The 12,134-nt window shown below is 48.5% G+C and overlaps 1 protein-coding gene across 4 annotated transcripts in view; it reads right to left on the bottom strand.

Annotated features, from left to right (window-relative positions):
• abr (ABR activator of RhoGEF and GTPase) overlaps positions 1-12,134 on the bottom strand; it is a 100,265-nt gene that overhangs the window by 12,729 nt on the left and 75,402 nt on the right. The window contains exon 1 of one of the 4 annotated variants that reach the window (XM_060057314.1): positions 2,070-3,006. The exons of the other annotated variants lie outside the window; for them this stretch is intronic. Coding sequence (XP_059913297.1) covers positions 2,070-2,309 — 240 coding nt within the window. The 5' untranslated portion in view covers positions 2,310-3,006. Of the gene's footprint in view, positions 1-2,069; positions 3,007-12,134 lie in introns of those variants that run through there. 4 annotated transcript variants of the gene reach the window in all.

Here is a 12,134-nt window from a genome sequence, read left to right as displayed (position 1 = left end):
AGACTATTAAGTAGGTGTTTCATCATAATCATCGATTGCGGAGACATAAAGTACATTAGCTCTCCGGTTCCAGACAAATTAGGTGTTCTTCACTCGTACTCGAGTTCGCGTTCCCCCCCCTCCCCCCCGTTCCTCATCATCTCACACCGTCTTAATTAGCTGCTCTCGGCTGACAACGGGAAAACAAGTCCCCAGTGTGTCTGCATCATACCGCCTGCATCCCGTGCAACGCGAACACTGCATCATGGAACACGGCCTGGTGCTCGGTTCAACACAAACATGACCATGAGCCCCGGCTACAGTTGGCTTTGCTCAACCCTGCCCTCAGCCCTTCCAGGGGAGCGATACTATGGTCCACGGGAACACAGGGTTGAATGAGAGTGCGGGGAGTGGGGCCCATCAAGGCCGCATTGCTTATACATTAATGGTTTGTATCATACGGGATAACCTCAGGTAGCAAGGTCACGCCTCTGTGGATCAAGGTATGGCGGTACGGGCGGGAGTCAGTATGTGCAAACAGCCCGGATCCGGAATGAATCAACCTCTTTGTGGGCTTGCAAGTGTGAAAGCAAACAACCCTTTGAGGTTAAGGGGGCAAGAGCAATTTAGAGAAAAGTGCTGAACAAGGCTTCCCTGTCTGAAGTTGACTATAGACAATGACAGCCTCCCCCTGATGTGAAGACCAAACCTCGAAACACACAGACACTTGTCTGGATTCATGGCCATGTGGTTGGAAAGGAATGCACAAATCAATACGGGTCTGGGATCAATGCAGTCGATTACGCAACGTGTGTACGTGTGTGTTGGCGTGCGGGATCCCATATTAGAGAAATTTGCGGTTGGCCAACACCTAAGCTAAACAAGGTAATAGTGCTGAAGCAGACAAGCCCACCCTTCTACCAGGACTCCTGCTGGAGCTGTAGCCTTTAATAGTCTGAGCTATGTGCATAGAGGGCCGCATATAGCGAAGCCCATACATCAAAATAATGAGGAGGGTATGCCACATGAGAATGCTAAAACCCCCTCTACCCCCATAAAACTAATTAAATCAAAGAAAAACCGACCTGCATGGACCCATTAGCTTGCATGTTCAAGGTAAAGCACAGCCTTGTAGGAAATCAAGCCATGTTATCCCCCCCCCCCAACACCCCAAACCACCCTTCTAAAGGCACAGAAATAGCATGCGGAAGATGAGTCCCTTTTCATACACCCACGCATGAATTGCAATGCAGAAAATCAAACTGATGCACACGACATGCCTTGAAAACCCAGACCCATGCATAGCTTAGGCATTGCGTGCGTATGTCTGTGTTCTTCAATCAGGGAGCATAACCTGAAACTGGATTATTCATGCAAGTCGTTGAGTTAAGTGGCAAAGAGAACGCTTTAAAAACCCTTAACCGACTGCCAAACTGCAATTTTTCAAGGAATCCGTGATCATATGAAACAACAATCTGGCCATTTTCACAGGTTTGCCAAATCAAACAAAAAGGAATTCCTTGTTTGACTGCAATTACCTAGGAGGAGGATACTTAACTAGGTCAAAATGTAAAATCCCCTCACCCTACTCTTCCCCCAACACAGACAATACTAGGCTCAGCACTGTGCACACAAAAAGGAAAGGCATTAACTGGATAGAGTCCTCAAGAGGATGTGCCATCCACAATGGCAGTTAATTAGAGAAGGAAGGAGAAAAATGGTTACAGTGAGAAAAATGAAGCGCGGCTTACAACAGGGTCACTAACACCTGTCAGCCTGGAACAATGCACCAAAAGAACGAGCTGGGGGGGGGGGGGGGGGGGGGGGGGGAGACGACGACAGCCAACACATGGCTACCCTGGGGGGGGGGGGGGGTTTAGGAGGGGAAACACAGTGCCATGAATGGGAGTCACGGCAGATGGCCGTGACACATTGAAACACAGAAAGACCCACAAGCGAGGGTCAGAAAAAAAAAAAATAGGAATCCAAAAAGTTGAAAGGGATAGGAAAAAAGCTTTTGTGTAAGTGGCGAGTGGAATCGTGTGTGTGTGTGCATGTGTGTGTTTTTGTGCGTGTGCCTAGCTAGGGACCTTTTGTCTCAGCAGCTTGCTGCGGACCCGACCCCACAGCTTGGCACCCGTGTTGGGGAGCTTCTTGCTGAGCACGGGGGTCTGCTGCTGCTGCTGCTGCTGCGTTGGTGGAGGCGGAGGGGGGAAGAGGGGCTGCGGAGAGCCGTCCGGACGCTGCCGGCTTTGTTCCAGGCAGCAGTGGTTCTCCAGCCGCTCGCACACCGTGTTCAAGTTCACGTCCGGCGCCAGGATGTCGGTCATCCTGCCGGCACGTCTGTGATTGTTGTTGATGTTGTTGTTGTTGTTGTTGTGGTTGTTCGTTTTTTTCTGTTGTCGTCTCCTCGGCAGGAGAGAGTGGGAGGGTAGGTTGGATGAATAAGTAGAGATCCCGTTTGGAAAAACCACGAAACAAAATGCTGTCCACGAAAATGAAAAATAAAATAACTCAAAAATCAAATATCAAGCGAACAAAAGCAGGGAGCTGTTCCAGTTGGATAAAGAGATCACTCAAGTCCAGCGTTCGCTTCAGAGGAACGGAACGACAAAGAGCAGATGACAACCGTGGGAAAATTAAGAAATTGAATCTTCGAGGGTGCGAGAAGATGGGAAAACACTCCTGCCATGGTTCCCCTCCTGAATGAAGCCTGGGTAATTCCACCTCGCGGACACTCTGTTTGCTTTGGCTCTGTAGTCAGCTGCCCACATCTCCCTTTGCCTCCACGCGCTGAACTCCGGCACAAACGAGAGAGACACAGGACACACAGCGCTAGAGCGAGGGCTGAAGTGTATGTGAGAGGGGGAGAGAGAGAGGGAGCGGGAGAGAGAGAGAGAGAGAGAGAGAGAGAGAGAGAGAGAGAGAGAGAGAGAGAGAGAGAGAGAGAATGACTTCGCCTAAGCCTCAGACCCTGCTTGCTGCTCCAGATGTGAAAGACACACCTCCAAGAGAGAGAGAGGAATGAAGGAGGGGTTGGCGGAAGAGAGGCAGCAACGAGAGAGAGAGAGAGAGAGAGAGAGAGAGAGAGAGAGAGAGTGTGAGAGTGTGAGAGAGAGACTAAGAGCGTGAGAGAAAGAGACAGACATTAAATTCAATTGGATGAGAAAGGGAGGGAGGGGGGGGGGGGGGGGGGGAGAGAGAGAATGAGAGAGAGCACCAGTGAGTGGGAGGGGCTGAATTCAAACGATTGCTGTCTCTTTACTCATTGCCCTGACCCTTGTGAGTTTTTCCCAGAGTCAGTCCCTAAACATAGGAATCAAGCAAAACAAAAAGGGGAGAGGGAGTAAGATGGATATTTTATCTCTCGCTCCCTTTTTGTCTTGGAGAAAATAAAAAATAAAAAGAGCATTATCATCTGTGTGGGTGTGAGAAAAGAGACAATCACTGGTGGTATGGTGGTGGAATCACTTATAGAACATTACTTGTATTACCGCTGTGTCCCACAGTTTAATTAGCTCATCACTTTGCTACATAAAAAGAAACTGACGAGCAAGCCGTGGCATTTCAGCAGTTTTCCGTTAACCTGAACAACGGACTAGGTTGTTATTGCAAAGTAAATGATCCAGTAAGGGAGCATCAGCCCCTTTGGTCCTGAAGCTGAACAGCTGTGCACCTCTTGCTCCACCAGAGTCGGCCATTAGTCTCCGAGATGTGTTCACTGGAGGCCGGTTTACGGACTGTAAGCAACCTCCCTGGGGTAGCGCTGTGGAACGCGGCCAGCTGTCCTTTATTTCCTGCAGTCCAGGCATAAAACAAGGGGGAAAACGGGGTCCTTTTGTGTTGTCCGCCGAGGCATCAGGTTCACAGATTTACCAGGGAGCAGAATGGCGTCGAGCCACAACAACGGAGCAAGTGGGCACATCTCACGCCGTAGGCCCCTGGCCCAATTGGCCTGGCTCATACTTTTCCTATTATCCTTGGTCCTTTAGGTCGGGAAAGAAGGAACGTCAAGGGTATTGAATGACACTTTTAGGATTGGACATGGCCAGAGCGGGGGGGGCAGAAGAGGACTGGCTAGGCCAGGGTCTTTGACTCCCAGCAGGTTCTGGTTTTGGTTCACCGATACCCAGTGTCCACCAGTAGGTCATCCCTCCCCGACAGCTCATTAACGATTGGAAAAAAACGTTGATGTCACCGCTGATGAAATCATCCGCTGTAGACGAGGAACAACAGCAGTGTTTGTAGACTTTACACCTACTGAGTTAGTGGATCGATTGAATGCAGAGGTTGTGACGGCAAAAGGAGGAGTGCCCCTTGGTTTGAGTAGAGACAACGAAACCGCGGCGGGACACTCGATCAAACATGTCAGATGCGCTGCTGTAAAATAATGCCTGGGAGCCATCTGATGTTTGGAGACGGAATTCACCAGAACCCAGAGAACCACAACGACAGAAATATGTAACTTCACCCCAGCACAAAGAAGTGTTTCTGTCTCGCGGGTGAGGGATTGGTTTGGTTTGGTTTGGGGTTTCGGTGGATGATAAAGGAGAAACACATTTTTAGTCAAAGCTCAGTGAAGAGACGAAACACAAAGAGAGACAGTTGAGGCAAAGGAAGTGGCGAGAAATGTGGAAAGTGGAAAAAAAAATAACACCACTTGAAATCTTGGGAAGGTTTGAATGGCCTTGCTCAAACACTCCTGTACGGGACAAAAGGATTGTTTTGTTCCTGCGAGCCTCCTCCTTACACCATCTGCTCCTCCACCTCCTCCTCTTGTCCCTCCTTATTGCTCCATCACCCCGCACTCCTCTCTCTCCTGTTGCTAGATCTTTCTTTTGAGGACTTTAGGCTCCCTTCACAGTTGTACGAATTCCACTGTTCCTCTTTGCCATTAGCATTCAATCCGGCAGCACTCCCTGTGCGCGAGTGTGTGTGTGTGTGTGTGTGTGTGTGTGTGTGTGTGTGTGTGTGTGTGTGTGTGTGTGTGTGTGTGGTTGCTTGTGTGTGTGTGTGACACACACACACAAGCAACCGCACACACACACATTCCTTTTCTCCTGTCTCTCTCTCTTTTCTCTCCCTCAATGTCTCCAGCTCTCCCTCACAGCCTCTATCTCTTTATACATAGCCAGTGTGGAGAGACAGAGCGAATCTCGATTTTTATTAAAATGCAAGAAAGCGTGTAGCTGGTTGCTCTTAAAAGGCCCATCTCTCTGGATGACGGGTCAGGGCATGAACGTCACACACCATCGCCGTCCACCCTCTCTGAAGAGAAAACATAATCCAATCAATGGATACAATAACTCTTCTCGGGAACGGTTGCACAAAGGGCCATTTTTTTCAAACCCCTATGCCGGCTACACACGGTGTCTCCCGTCATTGTACGGTGGAGCTGATATTCAGGACCGAGGCCAGCTGGCTGACTGCCAGCTGCTGCACTACCATCCACCTCCAAGAGGTAAACCGAAACCCCTCTACCTCCACAACCCTCAGTAGGTGGAGGTGGACCTGAACCCCTCTACCTCCACAACCCTCAGTAGGTGGAGGTGGACCTAAACCCCTCTACCTCCACATCCCTCAGTAGGTGGAGGTTGACCTGAACCCCTCTACCTCCACAACCCTCAGTAGGTGGAGGTGGACCTAAACCCCTCTACCTCCACATCCCTCAGTAGGTGGAGGTTGACCTGAACCCCTCTACCTCCACATCCCTCAGTAGGTGGAGGTGGACCTGAACCCCTCTACCTCCACAACCCTCAGTAGGTGGAGGTGGACCTGAACCCCTCTACCTCCACATCCCTCAGTAGGTGGAGGTGGACCTAAACCCCTCTACCTCCACATCCCTCAGTAGGTGGAGGTGGACCTGAACCCCTCTACCTCCACATCCCCGCAAAAGGTGGAGGTTTACATAAACACCTCCACAACCCTCATATATGTGGGGGGTATAAATGTTCGGGTCAGGACGTATCAGAGGCAGGCGGCATGTTGAAGACCTCTTCTCTTGGCTCCTTATTGAAGGTCGCTTCCATCAGGAGCCAAAATAAGTGGTCTTCAAATCTCAGACACTGTGCGCTCCGAGATGAGTTTCTGATAGCGACGAGATGGCTTGTGATGTCAAGGGCCAATGGAATTAGCTCTGTGGGATTTGGGGTTTATTATGCACGTTGTGCGGAGAAAGGGCTGATAAATGGGCGATTAGGGAGTCTGTCTCAGTCTAGTCTGACGATAATGGGCATCTTGGTCTATCGGTGTCGGTAAGAGATATCAAATAAAAAACGGAATCGGGTGAGAGAGGTTTTTTTGAGGAGAGGGGTATACCAAGCCGTAAAAATCAACCACTTAGTATTTTCATAGCTTCCCTGGATGGGAAGCATGAGACATACAACTCCCGCGTCATTTCTCAGAAAGATTTTTTTGGGAAAACACGGTTTTGGGAAACAGGCAAACGATGCATAGTGATAAGGAGCTTAAGGCATGTTGGACGGGTATTTTTAGTAACAACCACAACAAAAAATAGGGACTATTAAGGCAGTTATGCTTGAAAGTGTGAATTGGTTAAAGAGATCAGGACTCTATTTTTGTTATTAAATATTACTTAAAATCTATTTGCCACAATGTTTTCCCATGAAATAATCGTTGTTATTATACAAACATCAGGATATAAGTAGTTTAATGTAATTTGGCCATCGTCTCCTTCCTCCACAAAATGTACAAAGACAAAGACATAGATTTTTTTTTATAGATGTTCATAGATTGTTTGGTAGATTTTTTCTGTCTGTTAGAGTGTATATTCAGTTTCTAATTTCAGTATATATTTTCTTTTACAAAAACATGAATAAGCTCAACTATAGTACTACTAGTGGTGTGCTACACACTGTAACGCTCGCTCACCAAACAAAAATGAGTTTTTTTTTCCATCTTCCCACCTGTCACTGAGTCTTGCCTGATAAAAGAAAAAACAGTCCACCTTTCATCGCCTCTACACTCACTACACAGGCTCTTGTTTTCTGCTGGGGCCTTTTAGATCCATATCCATTAGAGACGGCCCCATTTTGAACTATAAACGGGGAAGTCACCGACATGCACGCTCCCCACATAGACGCACACAGATGCGCATGCAACGACACATAAGTGACGCTGAACGGAGCATGCCCTCGCAGCATCGCAACGGCCTATCGAAGGGTTCCTATGGGGATCGGTCATCTGAAGTTCAAGGCCTCATGGCACATTGAGTCATATGCATGCACACGCAAACACACACACGCCCACGCCCACACCCACACACACACACACACACACACACACACGCCCACGCACCCACCCCACTAACCTAGTCTTCAACCTCGATCCGGTCACGCTACCATCTAGTTTATTCATCAGGACACGTCTCTGTACAGCCATGCATGTTAACCTATAGCGGGGGGAGCTTCAGCTGCACATGCATTTGACAGCCCGACAGTGGCCCCCCTCACCCACTGCGGGGGAAACAGTCCCACCCACTGCTTCCTACTCATGACCCAGTTTACCCATAAGAGGACTTCAAATGAGAACGCCAAGACAGGAATTATGCGGCGAGGAGAGTGTCTGCTTAGCACATTTCTAATTGGATCGCCTGTTGTGAGAGAATGTATCGAATGTTAACAAGAGAATAGGTGTGAGGAGCTTTACAGGTAGCAACGTCGATCTCAAAGGGTTACTGACAGACACAGACAGACAGACAGACAGACAGACAGACAGACAGACAGACAGACAGACAGACAGACAGACAGACAGACAGACAGACAGACAGACAGACAGACAGACAGACAGACAGACAGACATATGTGGCAAGACATTTATGGAGACAGAAAAAGAAGGCGAGAGAGCAAGATGCAGAGAAAGAGAACGAGGAAGACGGAGAGTGAGAGAGACTAAGACAGGGGGTAAAATTCAGGGACTATTTTCTATGCTGAACCATTTCTGAGGGATTTGTCTCATCCTTGACACGTGTCATGATGCTGTTGACTCTAGGTTCTCATGGGGATTCAACCCCAGTCCTCTAAAGCCAAGGCTTCCCAGGCTGGCATACACACACACACACACACACACACACACACACACACACACACACACACACACACACACACACACACACACACACACACACACACACACACACACACACACACACACACACACACACACACACACACACACACATCCTCAGAGATTAATTAACAATCTATGTGGCAGCTGCTGCATTCCTCTGGGAATACAGAAGGCCTTGGGATGCATGTCTAACTAGGGAAGGCGGAGCTGTTTACCCGTTGCTCTTTGCAAATGCCACAGGTTTGTGTCTCAGTTAGTTGAGACACGAGATGAAAGTAAGAGTTGCAGGGACATTAGACTCAAATTAAAAATATTCAGATTTCATAATAATATAACGAGCAATTCTATTTCATTTCTAGCTCAGTGGCCATTACTAAGTTATTTGTTCCCATTTTTGGAAGGAACATTTTCAGCATTTTAAAAACATTCCCAACTATCATAATTCTCTTGGCTCCCAAATTAATTAATAAACAATTTCCACAAAGAAGATTGCAATGGAGAGCCGTCTATCTGAGATCCCCACCTTCTGAAAGACCCCACGATACCTCTGTCGGTCACGGGCGGGGCACTGAAAACAACCTGCCTATTGATAGGCTCCAACGTCTCCCCCAGGTGCTTCCAGACCAGCGGAGCAAACATGACTACGGTCGTTGCTTTTAAATGGATCTGCTTAATGGCGCGTTGCTAGAATGCTGCACCGTTCAAAAGCAGTACACACAACCTTCTCCACGATCAACTGAGTCATTTTCTTCTGAATGAATAAGAGATAAGGAGAATAAATTACGAAGGAATGAAACACCACGATAAAAGAGAAAGACACTCTAAATGACGGAGCTTATTTTATACTGAGCGGCGCCACTGTTTGTGCGTGTGTGTGTGTGTGTGTGTGGAGAAAATTCAGCTACGAGTTCTCAGCAGCTGATTAAATCTTGCATTAATAAAATTCATCACTTGTATACACACACACACACACACACACACACACACACACACACACACACACACACACACACACACACACACACACTTTAGCTAAAGATGGACAAGGTTGTTGAGCAGGAATCCTTGACCTGTTAGGATCATGGCGAGTGAGGGAGCAAGAGAGATGGGGGTAAAGGAAGGGTTACTCTAACTAGAGTAGAAACCTTGGGGTGCAGCAGGGGTGCATAGAGTGAGATGGGTGGGGGTGAGCGCGCCGAGTCCCTTCGCAGCCTTAAGGATTAATCTCTGCTTCCCTTTCATCTCAAGCAGCAGGGGGCCATATTATTAAGCACGAGAGAAACAAGACGAGAGAGACGTAGTAAGAGAAGGAGTTTGCGGGGTTATCGATATCGGCCTGTTTGTACAGTAGCATAGTGGTGCAGGGCGTGGCTCGTGTGTCGTCCCGGGTTTTGGTCCAGATGTACCCGTATTCCCGTGACGGGTACGACCAAGGGAAGATACCAGCACATCATGGCGTGCTGCAATTTGTCCTTTTGAAAAAGAATCAACGCGTTTGGATACGGTTAGCTTAGAGAAACAGCTACAGTCCGTGCAAAGACCTGCAAGTCGTCCGAGGTGACACAGGGACACACTGCCGTCTTCGTCTGTAACTTTTTAAGCTAGCGTAGCAGTTTACCAACAGTTGACGGTCTGTGTTTTTAAGTGTGTGTTTAATGCGTGTGTTTAAGACTCGAAGGTCCCATGTGCAGTATCTAAGCTCCGGTGACCTAGTTAGCGAGGAGGAGAGGAATGCCGCGCTCCTCTGAATTATTCAATCCGAGGCTAGCCGGGGTTAGCCACCTGCAGCACAACACAGACTGTGGTGTGAACGTGCGACTTGACACCAACACTATATTCAACCTCGAAATTAGCATTTATGCTAAATTTGAATTAAAGTGATAAACAACAAAAACAAACCTTAATGTCTGGAAAATGTTAAAACTGGTGCATAAACAGTGTGATGCTCACAGGCCCGAAAAACAGGGTCAAAGTAAACTCATGGTCATCTTCACTCGGGACAACGCTAGGATCGGTTTCTCTGTATTTCCAACCAGTCGAAAAGTCCATCGATCGCCATCTCCCTAAACAGCCGCCCACAGCCGCGGCCAGCCCCCAGCCCGATAACCAATGAAAAACCTGTTCAACCCAATCAGTGGAAGGTCAACACCCCATCAGAAGGTGAATAAGCCATCGCTGAGACCCGCTGAGGAGCCATCTACCCATCGGTGGGGGGAAATCAATGCTGCCGCCCCCAGCTATGGAGCTAGGGATTCGGGGGGTGGTGTGGTCGTTCCAGGGGTGACAGAGTGGATTTGTATTACAGAAGATCACAAACAAACTCAACAAAATAAAACCTTTAGCAGGACGGACAAACGCCGTCCACGGCTGGCAGCAGCCGAGCAGGTTGGTAGCTAGCTACTCCGGCCTTTTCAACACACACACACACACACACACACACACACACACACACACACACACACACACACACACACACACACACACACACACACACACACACACACACACACACACACACACACACACACACACCTCTTTCTCTCGTGTTATTGCTCCCTGGATCCTTTTCCCTGCCTCTCCGTTTCTCTCCCCTCTCCCCTCCATTCAGCCCCGTGGATAAAGAGGTGCAATTGGAAAGCAAGCGGCACCACTGTTTACGATGGAGGATCGATGGAGAGCAGCTAATGGGGGGATTAGCGAGGAGACAGCAGCAAGGGGCTGGTCTTTGTCTCCTGTGGTGCTGTGCTGCGCTGGTTATGCTCAGAGGCACTGGGGTTGGACGGTGGCTGACCCGGCCTGATCCCAGCCGAGCTCCGCATCAAAACAAGCTTTGGAGTATACAGAGAAGGGTAGGCAGGTGTGGAGGTGTTGGGGAAAAAACATGAGGAGATCAACGAGACGAAAACACTGCAGCGGACGAAACACTAACACAACTCCCTTTTTTCGGGGGCCGCATGAGGATGACTCACCTTGGATTATGTCATCCTAAACACTTTGGAAATCAAAGCCATTTAGGCTCGCCACGGCCACGGCCCGCCTCGCTCAAAAACTCCCACTCTGCTCTTTGAAGGTAGAACTGCGTTTGGCCTCGGCTATCTCACACCCCTGCTACATCAACATATCCGTGTCCTGTAGGGGACCTGTTTTTTTTTTTATATGTGGTGTTTTGTAATGTTAGTCAGAAGATCTCAGGACTGGTGGTTATGCAACGAACAGCTTTGGGCAAGGTGCACAGATAAGCTTCTTTTAAATGGACAGTGTTACAAGAAGCAGAACAAAACAATGACATTGAACACTTCTGTTGCATGGGGTTCATCTTCTTTAACAGTAGCACAACTTTTTCCCTCAACAGTGTCCATTTGTATACAAATTTACTCATTGACTTAACAAATCCTGATCCACCATTGGTGAGCCAACTCATTGTGTGAAATGTTTGCACGTTTCGACAAGGCCCATAAACGGAGAAGCGGTAAAAACTATCATGGCTGTTCTAGTGGGTTCAAGAGGTCAATCTGCCACTGACAAACGGAGGTCATTCTATAGGGCTCTAAAAGGAAAGTGCCACTTTCTTATACTTAACCAAATTTTGCTCTATCGAAAGCAAAATCTACCAAAACTGACATCCCTACCTAGTCATGACACCAACAACACAGTGAAAAGGAAACCACCGCAAAAGGAAAAGCACTGCGGCATTAAGCTTTTTTCTACATCTCTCCACAGACAGCCGTTGCTGAATCAACTATAGCAAACATCTCAGAGGAAATGCAGGGTTGCAGAAGTTGACAACAGTTGCCCAGGGTAACCGGCTGCAGTGGCAGAGTTGAACACAACTGCAGTAGACGCTGTTGGAGTAGCTGCTCTGCTCATTACAAACGCAAACAACTAGAAACGCGATCCCAGCGGAGCACGCATCAAATCTGGACAGGCAGCTCTTGCAGGGCGGGAAGGCGCTCTCAGATAGTCACAGAAAGCTCACAACACCAGCGGACAAGACGCTGTGTGCATGGGGCCCCCCCGACAGGAAACGGACGGCCCTGAGAGAGGAAGTCATAACGCCGGATCAAAAA

This window comes from Gadus macrocephalus, chromosome 7 (genome assembly GCF_031168955.1).
Source record: "Gadus macrocephalus chromosome 7, ASM3116895v1".
Classification (NCBI taxonomy): Eukaryota; Metazoa; Chordata; class Actinopteri; order Gadiformes; family Gadidae; genus Gadus; species Gadus macrocephalus.
Note: the sequence above shows the minus strand (reverse complement) of the source record. Positions and strands in the feature narration are given on the sequence as shown.